The sequence below is a fragment of the Lissotriton vulgaris genome, chromosome 8, assembly GCF_964263255.1.
Source record: "Lissotriton vulgaris chromosome 8, aLisVul1.2, whole genome shotgun sequence".
NCBI classification, from domain to species: Eukaryota; Metazoa; Chordata; class Amphibia; order Caudata; family Salamandridae; genus Lissotriton; species Lissotriton vulgaris.
In genome coordinates, this window is record NC_141696.1 from 847,551,145 (window position 1) to 847,571,203 (window position 20,059).

The 20,059-nt window shown below is 46.4% G+C and overlaps 1 protein-coding gene across 1 annotated transcript in view; it reads right to left on the reverse strand.

Moving 5' to 3' along the window:
* LOC147698089 (acetylserotonin O-methyltransferase-like) overlaps positions 1–20,059 on the reverse strand; it is a 684,409-nt gene that overhangs the window by 417,193 nt on the left and 247,157 nt on the right. The window contains exon 4 of the mRNA XM_086934767.1: positions 19,303–19,371. Coding sequence (XP_086790893.1) covers positions 19,303–19,371 — 69 coding nt within the window. The remainder of the gene's footprint in view (positions 1–19,302; positions 19,372–20,059) is intronic.

The following is a 20,059-nucleotide window of genomic DNA, read 5'->3' on the forward strand; positions in this document are numbered from 1 at the left end:
CTTGTTTCCTTTCTGGTGAAGAATTGGCTTGGTAGTTTAGTCTGCCCTGTTCCCATGATGCACTGGGCCAGGGACAGACTGATTTGCATATAGCCAGGTTCTGAGCTGGGATGGGGCAGTGAGATAAATAATGGTGATGGATCAAGCCCTGATCTTTGGACTGGGTAAGAGTGGTCTGCTCCATTCAGACACTCTGTTCACCACCACCCCCTTTTCTGAATCGATTTTGGCCACTATAGGTGTGGCAGGGTATACTCAGACATGAGTCCCTTTCTCACTGCTCCATCAGGATTCAAGCAAGCCGGGCCGAAGACGGCTGAAATGCCAGAAACCGGTCCCCGGTAGCTTGTTTCCTTTCTGGTGAAGAATTGGCTTGGTAGTTTAGTCTGCCCTGTTCCCATGATGCACTGGGCCAGGGACAGACTGATTTGCATATAGCCAGGTTCTGAGCTGGGATGGGGCAGTGAGATAAATAATGGTGATGGATCAAGCCCTGATCTTTGGACTGGGTAAGAGTGGTCTGCTCCATTCAGACACTCTGTTCATCACCACCCCCTTTTCTGAATCGATTTTGGCCACTATAGGTGTGGCAGGGTATACTCAGATATGAGTCCCTTTCTCACTGCTCCATCAGGATTCAAGCAAGCCGGGCCGAAGACGGCTGAAATGCCAGAAACCGGTCCCCGGTAGCTTGTTTCCTTTCTGGTGAAGAATTGGCTTGGTAGTTTAGTCTGCCCTGTTCCCATGATGCACTGGGCCAGGGACAGACTGATTTGCATATAGCCAGGTTCTGAGCTGGGATGGGGCAGTGAGATAAATAATGGTGATGGATCAAGCCCTGATCTTTGGACTGGGTAAGAGTGGTCTGCTCCATTCAGACACTCTGTTCATCACCACCCCCTTTTCTGAATCGATTTTGGCCACTATAGGTGTGGCAGGGTATACTCAGACATGAGTCCCTTTCTCACTGCTCCATCAGGATTCAAGCAAGCCGGGCCGAAGACGGCTGAAATGCCAGAAACCGGTCCCCGGTAGCTTGTTTCCTTTCTGGTGAAGAATTGGCTTGGTAGTTTAGTCTGCCCTGTTCCCATGATGCACTGGGCCAGGGACAGACTGATTTGCATATAGCCAGGTTCTGAGCTGGGATGGGGCAGTGAGATAAATAATGGTGATGGATCAAGCCCTGATCTTTGGACTGGGTAAGAGTGGTCTGCTCCATTCAGACACTCTGTTCATCACCACCCCCTTTTCTGAATCGATTTTGGCCACTATAGGTGTGGCAGGGTATACTCAGATATGAGTCCCTTTCTCACTGCTCCATCAGGATTCAAGCAAGCCGGGCCGAAGACGGCTGAAATGCCAGAAACCGGTCCCCGGTAGCTTGTTTCCTTTCTGGTGAAGAATTGGCTTGGTAGTTTAGTCTGCCCTGTTCCCATGATGCACTGGGCCAGGGACAGACTGATTTGCATATAGCCAGGTTCTGAGCTGGGATGGGGCAGTGAGATAAATAATGGTGATGGATCAAGCCCTGATCTTTGGACTGGGTAAGAGTGGTCTGCTCCATTCAGACACTCTGTTCATCACCACCCCCTTTTCTGAATCGATTTTGGCCACTATAGGTGTGGCAGGGTATACTCAGACATGAGTCCCTTTCTCACTGCTCCATCAGGATTCAAGCAAGCCGGGCCGAAGACGGCTGAAATGCCAGAAACCGGTCCCCGGTAGCTTGTTTCCTTTCTGGTGAAGAATTGGCTTGGTAGTTTAGTCTGCCCTGTTCCCATGATGCACTGGGCCAGGGACAGACTGATTTGCATATAGCCAGGTTCTGAGCTGGGATGGGGCAGTGAGATAAATAATGGTGATGGATCAAGCCCTGATCTTTGGACTGGGTAAGAGTGGTCTGCTCCATTCAGACACTCTGTTCATCACCACCCCCTTTTCTGAATCGATTTTGGCCACTATAGGTGTGGCAGGGTATACTCAGACATGAGTCCCTTTCTCACTGCTCCATCAGGATTCAAGCAAGCCGGGCCGAAGACGGCTGAAATGCCAGAAACTGGTCCCCGGTAGCTTGTTTCCTTTCTGGTGAAGAATTGGCTTGGTAGTTTAGTCTGCCCTGTTCCCATGATGCACTGGGCCAGGGACAGACTGATTTGCATATAGCCAGGTTCTGAGCTGGGATGGGGCAGTGAGATAAATAATGGTGATGGATCAAGCCCTGATCTTTGGACTGGGTAAGAGTGGTCTGCTCCATTCAGACACTCTGTTCATCACCACCCCCTTTTCTGAATCTATTTTGGCCACTATAGGTGTGGCAGGGTATACTCAGACATGAGTCCCTTTCTCACTGCTCCATCAGGATTCAAGCAAGCCGGGCCGAAGACGGCTGAAATGCCAGAAACCGGTCCCCGGTAGCTTGTTTCCTTTCTGGTGAAGAATTGGCTTGGTAGTTTAGTCTGCCCTGTTCCCATGATGCACTGGGCCAGGGACAGACTGATTTGCATATAGCCAGGTTCTGAGCTGGGATGGGGCAGTGAGATAAATAATGGTGATGGATCAAGCCCTGATCTTTGGACTGGGTAAGAGTGGTCTGCTCCATTCAGACACTCTGTTCATCACCACCCCCTTTTCTGAATCTATTTTGGCCACTATAGGTGTGGCAGGGTATACTCAGACATGAGTCCCTTTCTCACTGCTCCATCAGGATTCAAGCAAGCCGGGCCGAAGACGGCTGAAATGCCAGAAACCGGTCCCCGGTAGCTTGTTTCCTTTCTGGTGAAGAATTGGCTTGGTAGTTTAGTCTGCCCTGTTCCCATGATGCACTGGGCCAGGGACAGACTGATTTGCATATAGCCAGGTTCTGAGCTGGGATGGGGCAGTGAGATAAATAATGGTGATGGATCAAGCCCTGATCTTTGGACTGGGTAAGAGTGGTCTGCTCCATTCAGACACTCTGTTCATCACCACCCCCTTTTCTGAATCGATTTTGGCCACTATAGGTGTGGCAGGGTATACTCAGACATGAGTCCCTTTCTCACTGCTCCATCAGGATTCAAGCAAGCCGGGCCGAAGACGGCTGAAATGCCAGAAACCGGTCCCCGGTAGCTTGTTTCCTTTCTGGTGAAGAATTGGCTTGGTAGTTTAGTCTGCCCTGTTCCCATGATGCACTGGGCCAGGGACAGACTGATTTGCATATAGCCAGGTTCTGAGCTGGGATGGGGCAGTGAGATAAATAATGGTGATGGATCAAGCCCTGATCTTTGGACTGGGTAAGAGTGGTCTGCTCCATTCAGACACTCTGTTCATCACCACCCCCTTTTCTGAATCGATTTTGGCCACTATAGGTGTGGCAGGGTATACTCAGACATGAGTCCCTTTCTCACTGCTCCATCAGGATTCAAGCAAGCCGGGCCGAAGACGGCTGAAATGCCAGAAACCGGTCCCCGGTAGCTTGTTTCCTTTCTGGTGAAGAATTGGCTTGGTAGTTTAGTCTGCCCTGTTCCCATGATGCACTGGGCCAGGGACAGACTGATTTGCATATAGCCAGGTTCTGAGCTGGGATGGGGCAGTGAGATAAATAATGGTGATGGATCAAGCCCTGATCTTTGGACTGGGTAAGAGTGGTCTGCTCCATTCAGACACTCTGTTCATCACCACCCCCTTTTCTGAATCTATTTTGGCCACTATAGGTGTGGCAGGGTATACTCAGACATGAGTCCCTTTCTCACTGCTCCATCAGGATTCAAGCAAGCCGGGCCGAAGACGGCTGAAATGCCAGAAACCGGTCCCCGGTAGCTTGTTTCCTTTCTGGTGAAGAATTGGCTTGGTAGTTTAGTCTGCCCTGTTCCCATGATGCACTGGGCCAGGGACAGACTGATTTGCATATAGCCAGGTTCTGAGCTGGGATGGGGCAGTGAGATAAATAATGGTGATGGATCAAGCCCTGATCTTTGGACTGGGTAAGAGTGGTCTGCTCCATTCAGACACTCTGTTCATCACCACCCCCTTTTCTGAATCGATTTTGGCCACTATAGGTGTGGCAGGGTATACTCAGACATGAGTCCCTTTCTCACTGCTCCATCAGGATTCAAGCAAGCCGGGCCGAAGACGGCTGAAATGCCAGAAACCGGTCCCCGGTAGCTTGTTTCCTTTCTGGTGAAGAATTGGCTTGGTAGTTTAGTCTGCCCTGTTCCCATGATGCACTGGGCCAGGGACAGACTGATTTGCATATAGCCAGGTTCTGAGCTGGGATGGGGCAGTGAGATAAATAATGGTGATGGATCAAGCCCTGATCTTTGGACTGGGTAAGAGTGGTCTGCTCCATTCAGACACTCTGTTCATCACCACCCCCTTTTCTGAATCGATTTTGGCCACTATAGGTGTGGCAGGGTATACTCAGACATGAGTCCCTTTCTCACTGCTCCATCAGGATTCAAGCACGCCGGGCCGAAGACGGCTGAAATGCCAGAAACCGGTCCCCAGTAGCTTGTTTCCTTTCTGGTGAAGAATTGGCTTGGTAGTTTAGTCTGCCCTGTTCCCATGATGCACTGGGCCAGGGACAGACTGATTTGCATATAGCCAGGTTCTGAGCTGGGATGGGGCAGTGAGATAAATAATGGTGATGGATCAAGCCCTGATCTTTGGACTGGGTAAGAGTGGTCTGCTCCATTCAGACACTCTGTTCATCACCACCCCCTTTTCTGAATCGATTTTGGCCACTATAGGTGTGGCAGGGTATACTCAGACATGAGTCCCTTTCTCACTGCTCCATCAGGATTCAAGCAAGCCGGGCCGAAGACGGCTGAAATGCCAGAAACCGGTCCCCGGTAGCTTGTTTCCTTTCTGGTGAAGAATTGGCTTGGTAGTTTAGTCTGCCCTGTTCCCATGATGCACTGGGCCAGGGACAGACTGATTTGCATATAGCCAGGTTCTGAGCTGGGATGGGGCAGTGAGATAAATAATGGTGATGGATCAAGCCCTGATCTTTGGACTGGGTAAGAGTGGTCTGCTCCATTCAGACACTCTGTTCATCACCACCCCCTTTTCTGAATCGATTTTGGCCACTATAGGTGTGGCAGGGTATACTCAGACATGAGTCCCTTTCTCACTGCTCCATCAGGATTCAAGCAAGCCGGGCCGAAGACGGCTGAAATGCCAGAAACCGGTCCCCGGTAGCTTGTTTCCTTTCTGGTGAAGAATTGGCTTGGTAGTTTAGTCTGCCCTGTTCCCATGATGCACTGGGCCAGGGACAGACTGATTTGCATATAGCCAGGTTCTGAGCAGGGATGGGGCAGTGAGATAAATAATGGTGATGGATCAAGCCCTGATCTTTGGACTGGGTAAGAGTGGTCTGCTCCATTCAGACACTCTGTTCATCACCACCCCCTTTTCTGAATTGTATGAATATAATGTCAGGTGTCAGTACACTGAAAACATGGAAATTTCACATAGACAATATAAAAACCTGGCCACTATGAGGCATTTATGTTACTAATTAGCAGCCAAGACTACAGGTATTGATATGCTTAATCAGAGGCTAGATGTCAGTGATGTAAATTGGGCTATTCCTTATAAGAATTGGATTAGTGGTAGGCAAAAGTCTAGCAGTGGCACTTCAGTATCACACTTAGATTCTGCACTAGTATTGTTTCAAGCTCAGCCCTAGGTCTGCCCAGGTATCCAACAATAGGCAGCATCTGGGTTTGCACTGGCAAAGGCTTGGTGGGATTCCCTGATGACTTGCCGTTTCAGGTTCCTGGATCACTGTGGGTGCCTGGACCAACTGCTACCTGGCGGTCAAAGGAGCCTGCTTCCCAGGTTGAAGAGTCAGCCCTTCCAGATCACTCTGTCAGTGCTGTACAGCAGTGTCAATTGCAGTTGCTGCCAGGACGTGATTGTCTGTGAGTACACGAAGTAGCGAGTAACAGGTGTTCGTGGGTGATAGACTGCTAGTTGTGGGTCTAGGCTGACGGGGTAAAACAGTTGTTTTTTCAGTCAGAGGTCACCATGCCCATGCAAAATTCTTACTTTGATTGAAATTTTCCTTGGTTGAAAATAGTAACTTTGGAAAAAATGTGTTTATTTGATTCGCCATTTTGAATATTTTACTGATTCAACATGTTCAGCTTTTGGCTGGGTAGGAAAGGGCAAGATTCCATTGATGCCTCTGTCTTAGAGGTCATCACCAGTTCTTCTTTACAGGTGACTTTATGAAAGGAGTGCATGGTGATTTGTTGTTTTAAGTCAGAGATTATTTAAAATAGCGCTTCAGGTAGTGTGCTTAGTTTATTTACTACAGGGAACAAGCAAATGTTGGTTCACATTTTCTATGTAATGCCCTGAGCTGGCATGTTCAAGTTGTTTAGGGATTCTAACTTAGAATCAATTCCTGAAACAAATGCTGCTAGTGTTTAAAAGGTCTGCTTGGACCTCTAGTTCATCTGAATGATATTTTAATTAGTTTGCCATTGCATTGAGAACGGACAGTGACTTCAACCTACATTTACCACGTTTACTTTAATTTTTGCTACCATTTATATATTCAATCCATATATTCTTTACCTTTGGGTGTGTTAATATCACATCAAATCCTTCATCCTTACTTGACACTGTTTCCATGGGGACAAACAGCCAAACCTTTTCCATGAGCCCTGAGGGTTTATTTGATCTATACTCTTTCAGAAGACTCACACTTTAGGGATAAAACTGAGTGATCATTTCATGCGCCAAAATACTTGGGGTCTTTTGTATTTGTTGTTTCTAAATAAAGTTGTTGGATACTTCGAGGTCTGCAGGTTGCTCTTTTATTAACTTGTCTTCTTTTTGTCCTAATAGGAGCATTGAACAGAAGCCACCAAAATTCCTGACTTGCTTGGGCTGCCTTGAGTACTTGAGATTGAGGGTGGGTGGAGCTCGCGTAGTGGCATTATGTGGAATTCCAAAAAGTTGGAAAAAACTCAGTGGAATTCCTTGTAGTTCCACGAGCTGGTGGAGTATAGGAAACAGCATTATGTGTATTCCTGGTCAGTACCTCTGACAGCCAGGCCGTGCGAGGAGGCGGAAGAGCCTGTTTCATGCGAAGCCAGGGCACCTCAGAATGTTTGGGGGAAATTGGCCACACATGAAGTTTGCATCTGAAAGACCTTGGTGTGCACAGAGAAAAACAAAACAGAGTGGTTGTGATATATTCATTCCTTCGAATTTGTTGTTCTTCCAGCCACATGCCATTCTTGTCTCTGAACTACCTACCTGGATTGAGAGTAACTGCTGTTTTGCTACTCGCCCTTTTCACACCCCAACTAATCTGGGGTGTGTGTACCAATATTTTCTCACAGGGTGGTTGTGGTAATCAATCCACGCAGGTAGAAGTGATTCAAGAGGATTTATTCAAGTTTGCTACAAGATCAGTAATACAGCCCCACCAGGAGCTGCCAGCAAGGCACTCAGCCCTTCTCCAACTGTGGATTGCATACACCAACATTCAATGTTACATCATTTGAAGAGGGTTTCACTGGAGGAGCAGTGGATAACAAGGAAAGCACAATAACCAAGATACTACAGTGGTCCAACTCGGAGTCATTGCAAAACCAGTGCAAAGCGTGCAGTTCTCGAAAACATTCTCTCAAAAACAAAAGACCTTCCAAATGAACAAGGAAGTGAGCATTTTATTCAAGATGCCTTCCTGGAAATGCATGTGTGCGCAGGTGCAAGGTTGGAGGTGAATGTGGAGGGGGGAGAAAAGGAAGCAGTGCAGCATGAGCATGAAGGCTTGTGAAAAAGTTAACAGCGTATTATTCAAACTATCCTATCCACTTCAAAAGGGACAAGGAGCTGATCGCACTCCAGCTCACCTTCAAAGTGCTGCCCAGCAGCAGTGCCATTTCCCCTTCCATCCCCAGGCACCACGGTCTCACCTGTGCCTGCCTGCACCCCCATGTCCACCAGGTGCCCTGATAATCCTCCTGCCCCACCTCAAGGAATGTCCGGGGAAATGCTGCAGCACCACAACAGGTCCGTTAGGGTTCCGATCACCCCTGTGGCTGACAGAACGACATCATGCGGGGACGGACGTGAAAGAAAGGACACTAGAATTGGTGAGCCATGGGGTACTCATCAAGTCAGCGGCCATGTTAGGTGTGAGAAATGAATAGGCTTCATATACACATGCACACAATGGACCAAGCATTGGCCGTGGACAGGTTTGTAGGGCATAGCGGACAGCTGCAAAATCTTCCTGCACACAGAGGCATGTACAGGAGTGCACAATCTGGTGGGGGTGTCATGTCCTGTGGTTAGGCAGTGCCCTAGGGTCCAAATTATATTTTTTCCTTGATTTAATTTGACCTTTTGGCTGGTCTTTTTCCTCTGTACCTTTGGCGACTGCCGACTCTCTTTCTTTGTTTCTGTCTTGGAGGTGTGTGGGGCACAGCTCTGGTGGAGTTTCTAGTATCAGCAGCTAGTATTTAGATGCCCCCCACTCCCTCTTCCTTGCTTGGTTTCTTGCCCGGTTCCTGCCCCGAAGGACTTCGCTACAAGTGTTTGGCCTCAACACGTTGTTTTTTTCTCTTTGCTCCTTCTTGGATCCTCTGGTAAAACCCATGGACTACTCCTTTACATCGGATATACCTGCCGTCCAAGGAGGATAATTTTCCCTCTCCTGGATTTTGGACTTTCACGTATAGCGGGGTCATTGTTCCCCCTCCTGCTTTTTGGATTTAGATTCCCGAGGCTCAGTATGTTATTTTCTATACCAATTTGCCTTGTTTTGTGTTTTTGGTTCTTTCTACAGATGTTACAAATGGGGGTCTCTAGTTGGCAGAGCTATGTACTTTGTCCCAATAAGGACCCTTGCTTCTAGTCAGGGTAATGGGGATACACACTTTAGATAACCACTGCTCACCCGCTTCGTAGCTTGGCACGAGCAGACAGGCTTATGCCAAAGGCAATGTGTAAAGTATTTGTACCAACACTCACAGTAACACAGTGATAGCACCACACCGATTTAGAAAAATAAAGTATCTTATTAAGAAAAATGACTTTCAAAATAAAATAGAAAACTATGGATGCATGATATCTTACAAAGTACCTGTCGTTGTGACAAAATTCACCAAGCCAAACAGCCGCAGTGATGGGAAGCGTCAAAACAAAGACATGCATCAATTCCTGAGACCTTTCTGGATGCGATGCAACAGTTCCGCTGGACAGAGGGGAGCGGTGTGTTGGGTCCGGCCTGTAGGGGGAAGCGATGTGTCAATTCTGAAACAACTCTGATCCGCGGGTGATGCATCGGGGAAAACTTGCCGCACAGGGACGATGTGTGGAAATCTGGGATGTGTCAGCGAATGATGTGGCGGCGTTGAACGGCGCTGCAACAGTTTCTTCAGCTGCAATCCCTAGATAGGTTGATTCTTGCAGCTGCGACAGGCGCTGTGTCGATTTCAGCAGTGGTGCTCCGGGGAGATTCTTCTCTCACCACGGTGTTGCATCAGAAAAACTGTTGTAATCAATCAATCAATCAATTAGAGTACTTGTAAAGCGCGCTACTTACCTGTGAGAGTCTCACGGTGCTATGGGGAGGGGGGTGCTGCTACTGCTCGAAGAGCCAGGTCTTGAGGAGTCTTCTGAAGGCGAGTAGGTCTTGAGTCTGCCGTATGTGGGTAGGGAGGGTATTCCAGGTCTTGGCGGTGAGGTAGAAGAAGGATCTGCCACCGGAGGTCGTTCGTTGGATGTGGGGGACAGCGGCGAGGGTGAGGCTGGTGGAGCGGAGCTGGCGGGTGGGGGTGTAGAAGCTGAGTCTGCTGTTCAGGTAGGCTGGTCCGGCGTTGTGGAGTGCTTTGTGTCCATGGGTGAGGAGCTTGAAGGTGATCCTCTTGTCGATGGGGAGCCAGTGTAGGTCTCTCAGGTGGGGGGTGATGTGGCTGCGGTGGGGGGCATTGACGATCAGTCGGGCGGAGGCGTTTTAAATGCGTTGTAGTCGTCATAAGTGTTTGACTGAGATTCCTGCATAGAGTGCATTGCCGTAGTCTGGTCTTGTGCTGACGAGGGCCTGTGTCACTGTTCTTCTTGTTTTGGTCGGGATCCACTTGTAGATCCTGCGGCGCATGCGGAGGGTGTTGTAGCAGGAGGAGGAGACGGCGTTGACCTGCTTAGACATGGAGAGGGAGGAGTCGAGGATGAATCCTAGGTTGCGTGCATGGTCAGTGGGTGTTGGTGCTGTTCCCAGTGTGGCCGGCCACCAGGAGTCATCCCAGGCTGAGGGGCTGGGTCCAAGGATGAGGACCTCCGTCTTGTCCGAGTTCAGCTTCAGACGACTGCTCCTCATCCAGTCAGCGACAGCCTTCATTCCCTCGTGGAGGTTGGTTTTGGTGGTGTGTGGGTCCTTGGTCAGAGAGAGGATGAGCTGGGTGTCGTCGACATAGGAGATGATGTTGAGGTTGTGATGGTGGGTCACTTGTGCGAGGGGGGCCATGTAGACGTTGAACAGCGCCGGGCTGAGAGATGAGCCCTGGAGGACGCCGCAGATGATGTCGGTGGCTTCGGATCGGAAGGGTGGGAGGCGGACGCTCTGGGTTCTGCCGGAGAGGAAGGACATGGTCCAGTCAAGGGCCTTCTCTTGGATTCTGGCTTCTAGGAAGCGTGCCTTTAGAGTGCGATGGCAGACCGTGTCGAAGGCGGCTGACAGGTCCAGTAGGATGAGAGCTGATGTTTTGCCGTTGTCTAGTTGGCGCCTGATGTCGTCTGTGGTGACGATGAGGGCTGTCTCGCTGCTGTGGTTTTGTCTGAATCTGGACTGGGAAGGGTCCAAGATGTTGCTGTCTCCCAGGTGGCGGGCCAATTGCATGTTGACGATTTTCTCAATGACCTTTGCCGGGAACAGGATCAGGGAGATGGGCCGGAAGTTCTTAAGGTCCTTGGGGTCCGCCTTGGGCTTCTTGAGGAGGGCATTGATTTCGGCATGCTTCCAGTTTTCCGGGAATGTCGCTGTTTCAAAGGATATGTTGATGACCTTCCGTAGATGGGGTGCGATGGCTGCGTCTGCTTTGTTGAACACGTGGTGTGGGCATGGGTCTGACGGAGATCCTGAGTGGATGGAGTTCATGACCTTGCGTGTCTTGTCGTCATTGACGCTGGACCAGGAGATCAGGCGGTTGGCGCTGGTATTGTTTACAGGGGAGGTGGAGTCTGGCGTAGTCGGGGTGATCATGGTGTTGAAGCTGACGTGGATGTCAGCGATCTTGCGGTGGAAGAAGATGGCTAGTGAGTCGCGCAGTTCTTGTGAGGGCGGGATGTCGTTGGCATTGGCGCTGGGGTTGGAGAGTTCCTTTACAATGCTGAAGAGTTCCTTGCTGTTGTGTGCATTGTTATCCAAGCGGTCTTTGAAGTAGGATCTCTTGGCTAATCTGATGAGGTGGTGATGTCTGCGGGTGGCGTCCTTGTGGGCTGCGTGGTTGTCCGGAGTGCGTTCGTAGAGCCATATCTTCTCCAGAAGAGCGATGCATTGATTTTTGTTGTTGTTGTGTTGCTTTCCAGCTCCCAGTTGCAGAATCAACCTCCAGGCGCTGTGTCGGTTTCAGCAGTGGTGCTGCGGGGAAATTCTTCTTGCACCACGGCATTGTGTCAGAAAAACTGTTGTAAGAAGAGCGATGCATTGATTTTCGTTGTTGTTGTGTTGCTTTCCAGCTCCCAGTTGCAGAAAAACAACCTCCAGAGGCCACCCACAGTCACAGGCATTTCTGGCAGGTCAGAAATCCCTGTAAGGAAGTTCAGGGCAGATGGGGGGTAAAGTCTTTGTGTTCCCGAGACTTCAAACCAGGAGTCAAGCTCTACTCAAGCCCTTGGAGACTTTCCTCAAGCAGGGGATACAGCACACAGCAAAGTCCTTCTCCTTTCCTTGACAGAAACAGCAACTGCAGGCCAACCCCAGACACACAGCGAGGGCAGTACTTCTCAGTTTCTCCAGCTCTTCTCCTTGGCAAAGGATCTTCTTGATTCCAGAAATGGTCTAAAGTTCAGGGCTTATAGGACTAAAACTTATATTCCAAAATGTCTTTGTTCTTTTTGTGCAAGGGTCTCTGAGCCCAGCCCAAACCAGTTCTGTCGTCTCTGGTGCAGCTTCCAGGCAGGAGGTGGAGACAACTTTGTGTAAGGCAGACAGGCCTTATTCAGGTGCAAGGGAAATCTCCTCCAACCACTCTAAATTAAGACAAGGCCTATTCAGGTTCTAGTGAGAACTCCCCCCCCCTACTCTGAATGCAGCCCAGGTCTATTCAGCCCAGCCCTGATTCATTCAGGAAAGACAGGACACACATCAACCCCCTCGGTGCCTGTCTGAGAGAATGCACCTCCCCAGCCCCTGTCACTCCAAAACCAGACAGTCAATACACATACAGGCAGAAGCACACAGAATGGTTAAACAAGAAAATGCCTACTTTCTAAAAGTGTAATTTTCAAACGCACAATTTAAAAACCATCTTTACTAAAAGATGTGTTATTAAATTCTGAGTTCAGAGAGCCTAAACTTTATTTCTCTATCTTCTTCTAATGCAAAGTTAAATTTAGAAGATGTTATAAATAAACTCCCATTCTGTCCTATGGGCAAGAAATCTTTCAATAGGGAAAAACGATTTTACTATCAGGACATGCCGCATGTCCTACCTTTCACATACACTACACCCTGCCCACAGGGGTACCTTGGGCCTACCTTATGGGTGAATAACATGTAAGAAAAGGGAAGGTTAGAGTCTGACAAGTGGGTGCACTTGCCAAATCGACATGGCAGTTAACAACTGCGCACAGACACTGCAGTGGCAGGTCTGAGTTACCTTTTCAGAGCTACTCATGTGGGTGGCACAATCAGTGCTGCAGGCCCACTAGTAGCATTTGATTTACCAGCCCTGGCACACTTAGTGCACTTTACTAGGGACTGACCAGTAAGTCAAATATGCCCATCATGGATAACCAATCACGTTCACAATTTATATGCATTTTAGCACTGATTAGCAGTGGTAAAGTGTCCATAGTCCTAAAACCAACAACAGGTCAGAAGAAAATAGGAGGAAGAAGCAAAAAGTCTGGGGATAACCCTGCAAAAGGGCCAAGTTCAACAACGGAGCACTGTGATTTTCCCTAATATAACCAGGTATCCCTTTGTTGTAAGTGCACTAGGGATGGTTTTTTGCCTATAGCCCTTTTTCCGCTATTATCTCCAAAGCTAATACCTGCAGGATTGTTCATTTATTAGTACGAATTAATGCTTACTCTTCTGGGACAAAAAACTTTATGTGTTTCTACAGACTTCTATGGACTATGCTTCATATATTAAGGGGTGAGCAAAGAAAAGTACAACTGTCCATATAATTGAATATTTGGGACATGAAAAGGTTTTCTTTTGTGTTTCTAATTCATGCTATTAATTCGACACTATTTGTACTTTTTCCCTTCTCCAACATAATCGTGCCTTTCTTGGGTACTACCATATTCAAGAGAGTGAAGCCTAGGAGGGGATTACCCCCTTACTTTCTTTCCCTTGTTTACCTACCTTCCCCAGTGCATGTTCCGGCTTGTGTCTTTTACTTTTCGGCATGAGGGGATAAGGCACAGGGTGAGGAATGGGACATTCTTCGTTCCTGCAGTACCTGGTTTTCAGATGAGTGGCTTGTGTCTTTTACTTTTCGGCATGAGGGGATAAGGCACAGGGTGAGGAATGGGACATTCTTCGTTCCTGCGGTACCTGGTTTTCAGATGAGTGGGCACAGCAGGTAAACTCCACTACGCAGTGTAGGCAGAGTTTTTGCCAAACTCCTCCTGGAGGCACAGTGCAGAGTAACAAAAACACTGTGAACTCCGCTGGCAGAGCGGAGTTTACCACCCACCGTTACTTGAGATGAGATCTTTGCAAAATGTCTTGTCAGTCAAGTTGAATGGATTTTTTTCTTACTTTAGTCCAAAGGCATGCCAGAGCCCCAATTTTGCTTACTGGTGATGTTGATTACCCCTTGGCTGAGCAGGTGGAGTTGCTCTACGCGGAGCACCAGGGAGTTGGGCGAAAACTCCGCTCCGCTCCACACCTCTACCCCCACAATAAATATTTTAAAATTTTAAATTAAAATTAAAGTAAATAAAGCCCACTTGCCTTTATTGCGGCATCTCCAGGCTGCTCTCCTCCTCGCCGTGGTCCTGCAGAATCCCCTTAGTCATGCATGCGCACTCCTACCATGATCTACGTCTGATGAAAGATACGGCTGGAATTTGGTCTAACATGGAAAGCCAGGGATGATTTGCGGAAACCTGTTTTAAACTAGTAGCAGCCAAGGAGAATACTTTAGAACAACAATTATGGTTGGTCTTACCTATAAGTTTCCTCACCAATTTGAATATTGAGAATTTGTTATAGTCTATCCAACTGTACTTCTCTATGTTTAAAAGATTGAGTACCCAAAAATCAGGCTACAGTCATGCGTGGAGGATAAGCAGTTGTTTTCAAGATGTTCACATGCCTGGATTATCCTAAATGAACATACGAAGTTCAGTCTCCACTTAGGTCTGAGTTTTACACTTTTAAAGTTTGTCTTGTACTTTCGGATGGGTTGGTAGCTAATACTCAAGTGCATTCCAAAAAGCCTACAGGCCACCATGTCAGAATCATGCAGACTCTGCTACACCTACAAGGAATCAGTTACTTATATAGTTTGTCTGTGCCCAGCCTATAAAAGAGATGTGTCCTCCTGAAAACACTTTTTAAAACATTGGGGCATCTCTTATCGAGACAGTCAGTGATTGCATGTTTTCTATTGGCACACCTACCACTGACTGTGTGGTTAGTAAAGTTCATGGGTATTGTGAAAAATAAAATGATGGAGGTCTCTACAACATACGGGGTATAAACATAAAACATTTGCCATAAAGAACTTAACTTACCCTTCATAGAAGACTTCATCCGTTCAAGACCAGCGCTTTTCTGGCTAAAAATTTGGCTTAACTCTTCGGCCACCCTAACACGCAGCATACTAACTGACTGCCTACAAAGTGATAGGTCCCACCATATTCCATGGTTGAACGCGGTTGAGAAAAGTTTGACTAGCGTGGGTTATGGCTCTATATTTACTTCCCCTAACACCATAGACCACTCCCATAAGAATAAAATCAAAGGGGCCTTGTACAACCTTTATAACATGGAACGAACAAGACTTGAATATCTTAAGCCATCTGTTATTAAATACTCTACCCTTCGCGACCCTAATGTTGGTTCATCAGTGTCACCACAGAGATATCTGCTTACTACATTAGGTAGATGGAATAGGAGTCTTCTGTGCCATCTTCGGGACGGTAGTATTGTGAATCTGTTAAATTTTCCCCTGGGATATAACAAACATCTCGATAAACTGGGTTGTCCATGTATGACGGGTGGCAAACAAAGCCTGGTGCATTTCTTCTTTTTCTGTGGTTTTTATAGGCTGTACACCACTTGCTACTTAATGCCGTATTGTCGCAGATATGAACTTAGAGACTTTAATCTGGCATTAAAAACTTTTCGAATGTTAAGGTCAGACGAGGAGATATTCTGTGCAAGCAGCTTCCTTAAAGCTGCTGTCCGTTCCCGTGCTTCTATGGATTCACTATGATGAAAAGAGTGAAATTGCATCCTTTGCACAATTTCTTTTTGCACATTTTGATGGCTGTATGTTTACGATTGGACATGTGGAAGCTCTCCTCTATATGAAATGATATTTTTAACTTTTATATAACTTTTGTACCAATCATTATTTGGTTTTATTAATTGCACTAATATGATGTACCTGTTGTCTTAACTATGATCATTTTTAATGTATACTGTACTTTTATGGATGTATCTACTCCGAATAAAGATCATTTGACTTGACTTTGACTTGAAAACAGTTTGGGCTTCATAACTCACTCACAGAAGCGTGACAATAGTTGATCCTTGCGACCCCTTTAGAATAAGATGTACTGGTCAATGCTATAGTATGCGCTTTATAATTCAGACGGTTTTAACTTTCTAAGCAATTCAAGCTGCTAATACTATATTTTGTAGTTTTATATGGTATTTCAATATGCATTTTCTGGTAAAAGTGTTAATTGAATATGAACCAATAAGTATTGATTCATATATTGTTTAATTAACTGTCTTAAGAAATAAATACATTGAATTTAACTTTATTATCTATGGGACACTCTTGCACTACACTATTTTCTATTGGAGGGTGTTATAGTACCAGAAATAGGCCATGTGAGGTGCTGGACTTGCTACTGCTCTTAAGGTCGAGCCGGAGTCAGCGCGCAAACGCTGCTCTGGCAATGATCTGTTGTAGTACAGTACAGGAGAGAAGCCCCGCCCACTCCCCCCATATTTTTCATTGGCTTGAGTCTTTTTCCTTCGTAAATGCTGTCTTCTGATTCCTAAATAGGCATTCTAGTCCCTCCTTAATATGCCTGTGTTGTCATTTGTAACCTCCCATGACTGCTAGCCCCTTTACTTGGTTGTTACACAATATGTGTACTATTTTTTTATTGAGTTTCTCCTACATTAGGCGCGACAACGTGCTTCGCTTGCATTCAGCGGGCCATGCTCGCTTTCATTTTCGAAGCAGCCGGGGCAATGGCGGCCATTTGTTTGCAATGCCATAGGTCTCGCATTTAAATGCAAGACCTGTAGTATTGCAAATATATTCTTTAAAGTAAAACTAAAATGGTTAGCAGAAGACTCCATGATGTAACAGTTAGTGCATCAGCGTTTACAGCTGATGCGCGCCAGCCGTACCCTGCCCCTGCCCTCAGGCTAGCCAGCGTGAGCGCTCATATAAATAAACATGGGCGGAGCTGTGATGGTAGTCCGTGCCTAGAGTTTACCGTGGTGTCAGAGTGGTTATTTGCAGCACATTTCAGGGCCTTTGCACGCGGCCTTCAGCTGGAGTGTGGACCCCTCCCTCAAATGTAACGTTGGAAACAAGGAGCGGAGGCAACTCACGCCTGCTCCTGCCCAACAGAGAAGCAACTCAGCAAGCCCAAACTATGTGGGCATCACCCACAGGCTGAAGCCCTACGAGGCCACACTGCAGTGGTCCCTGCCACACCTCAACCCCAGCTCAGGCAGCTGATACAAGGCTGCAGTGCACAGCACTGTCCTCATGCTCCAGCATCCACAGGTCAAGACGATCGGCACCATACAGTCTAGGTGAGTCCTGCAAGACACAGAGAGGGCCCACAAGTGCACCTTGTCCCAAGCCAGCCCGGCCACATGCCACACAACCAGGCACACGCGGGTCCAAGTTACGCCCACCAGCCTCGCACCACCGCCTGGCGCATCGGAGCCCATCACTAGTGGGCAGCACTCTCTGCAGGCCGCCTCTCCATGTGAAAAGACACATTGCTGGAGTTGCGTCTGTTTTCAGACACACCCCAGCAATGTGCCACTGTTGCGTATACAGATACATCAAGAATACTGATGTATCTGTAACTCCTTGCGACATGATGCACCGTACTTCAAATATGGCACATCTATGATGTCGCAATGAGGGCACACTGAGAAGTGTCGCTTTGCTGCTTTGTCGCAGCGATGTGACACTTCTCATAAATGAGGCCCTTACGTTTTAGCATTTGTGATTGGTTAAGTTTTTACTTATTGCTTGACCTGTGGAAAAACTCCTTCCTCCGCCACCTGCCCAAATCTGGTACTCTTTCCCATTCTAATCTGGCATGGAGGTTCATTCATACCGTCCTAGGATTAAATCACCAACAATTTCCTGGGCGTGATTCTACCTTGCACATATAAATGCTCATAAACTGAGGACCCAGTTCACAAAGGTAAAGTTGGGCCTAAAGTCTAACTTCAGAATTCAGGTCCGAGTTTAGATCTAAAGTATAACTTTACACCTGAAGTCTAATTTTGTACCTGAAGTCTAAGTTTAGACTTAAAGTCTAACTTAGATCAAAAGTCTAACTTTACTAATTTTCGGTATTCACAAAGGTTAGTTACTATTAGTATGTTTATTACAAGTAAAATTACTAGAACTAAACTTACTACAATTAAAATGACTAGTAGTAAAGTAACTAGCAGTAACTTACCATAGTGAATACTGAAAAGTAGTAAAGTTAAACTTCTGGTCTTAGTTAGACCTTTAATGTCAACTTATGGCCTGATTATGAGTTTTGTGGCTTTGGAGAGGGCTGGCACACTGCCGCCCGCTCCCACACCACCAAACTCCACAGCTGACTGCCCGTCAGATTACAAATTGTATTCCTTGTGGGAAGTCCTGTGGCGGCTATTCCACAGCGTTGCCTTTCAAAGGCTTATAGGAGAGCCTTAGAAAGGCAGTGCCTTGGGACTGCCACAGCACGGTGCTGCATGGCATTGACTGTAAGGTCCATGCTGTGCAGGAACTGGGGTGCAGAAATATAGGGGCACCCTGCATGCACCCCTGTGCACTCAAGTACCAGGGGGCCCATTAGGGCCTCTATGTATCCTCATTGCAACCCTTTTCATGGCCGGCTCACCATCATGAAAATTAGGGCAGTCAGGAAACTGATATTATGCTTGGCGGTGCCGCAGCAGCCTTTTGTGGCCTCAGACCACCGCTGCACCACCAATGATCACAGAAACCTGGTGGTTGTGGTGATTTTCTGGAGCTCTAATGGGCGTTCTTGTAATATAGTGGTCTGACCGCTGATGCAGCGGGCCCCAACTGCTACTGCACCTCCAAACTCATGATCCGGCTATTAGACTTTAGGTTTAAACTTAGACTTCAGGTCTAAGCTTAAACTTAAGGTGTATGGGTAGACATCAAGTATACAGTTAGATTTCAGGTCTAAATTTAGACTTTTGGTCTAATTTTAACTTTGGGAATCGGACCCTCAGTTTGCAGTAGTTCACTAACTTCTGAAGGCATAGCAACACTAGAACCCTCATTTCATGACCTAAAGCAAGTTTGCTCTATATACATTCACACTCTACCTCTGTCACAATAAATATGAATACACTCCAGTACAAGTGCAAATGCTCTTTTTGTGACTACACAGTGCGAATTTATAATTGAAAAACAAGGATTTGAACACTGAGTTTCAATAAGATTTTCAAATAGCTGTGTGAATCTATCATTGCATAGCCAATAGGATGAAATTGTAACAGACAGGTACTAAAGTAAACCACACAGAAATATGAACATTAAAATAAAAAACACACACACACATCAAGAGAAACACAATTATGCACAAGTTACATATTGCATGTCTTTGAAAACACTTTTAGTGCTATTCCTTTTCATTTAATTACAAGTAAAATGCCATTACCTGTAAATTGCTTCATATGGGGTTTCTCTTGTTATCCCAAATGCTCTTTCATCCTGTGTTGTCCCCTCCCTGTGAGACAAATATAACCAAAGGTTTACAGATTTATTTTAATCCAGAAATCAATTTCCTCACATATTCATAAGTAGTCATATTAAGTTAAGCAAAAGATTAGGATAACAGATTTTGCATAGTTACTGGTCATTAGCATGCTCAATAAATTGCACTGCATCTAAGTAAATTAGCTAAGTATATGTTTGCTTTTCCTTGGATTAATCAACCGAGCACTTGACTAGCTTCGAGTAGAGTAATTTTGGCTCCGTCCTTTCACGTTTTGACTATGCCATATATACGTTCATATAGTACCATGTATTTATGTGTTTTAATATCTTTCATGTAATTGGTGTATTTGACTGAAATAATGAAGGTGCTTTTGCTGTACAATCCATATATTTGCCTGAGTGTGTATACTAATGTTTTCATTAGAGTGGTACCAAATTACTGTTTTTATATATATATCTGCATTTGTGTAGTTTGAGTAATTTTGTTAGCTCTCATATACTCATGTATTCATTTGAATAGTATTCTGCATTCATTTTATAACTGTATATGTATCGATAATCTTGCATCTGAATGGTTATTGAAGTTTTTTGCTCCTTTAACTTGACCAAAGAATTAAGCATTTTTACTCTAATGCTCTTCAGTATGAAAGTTTGTTTGGGTTGCAATATTTTCTTCTTCTTTGCAGGCGTGTACATAT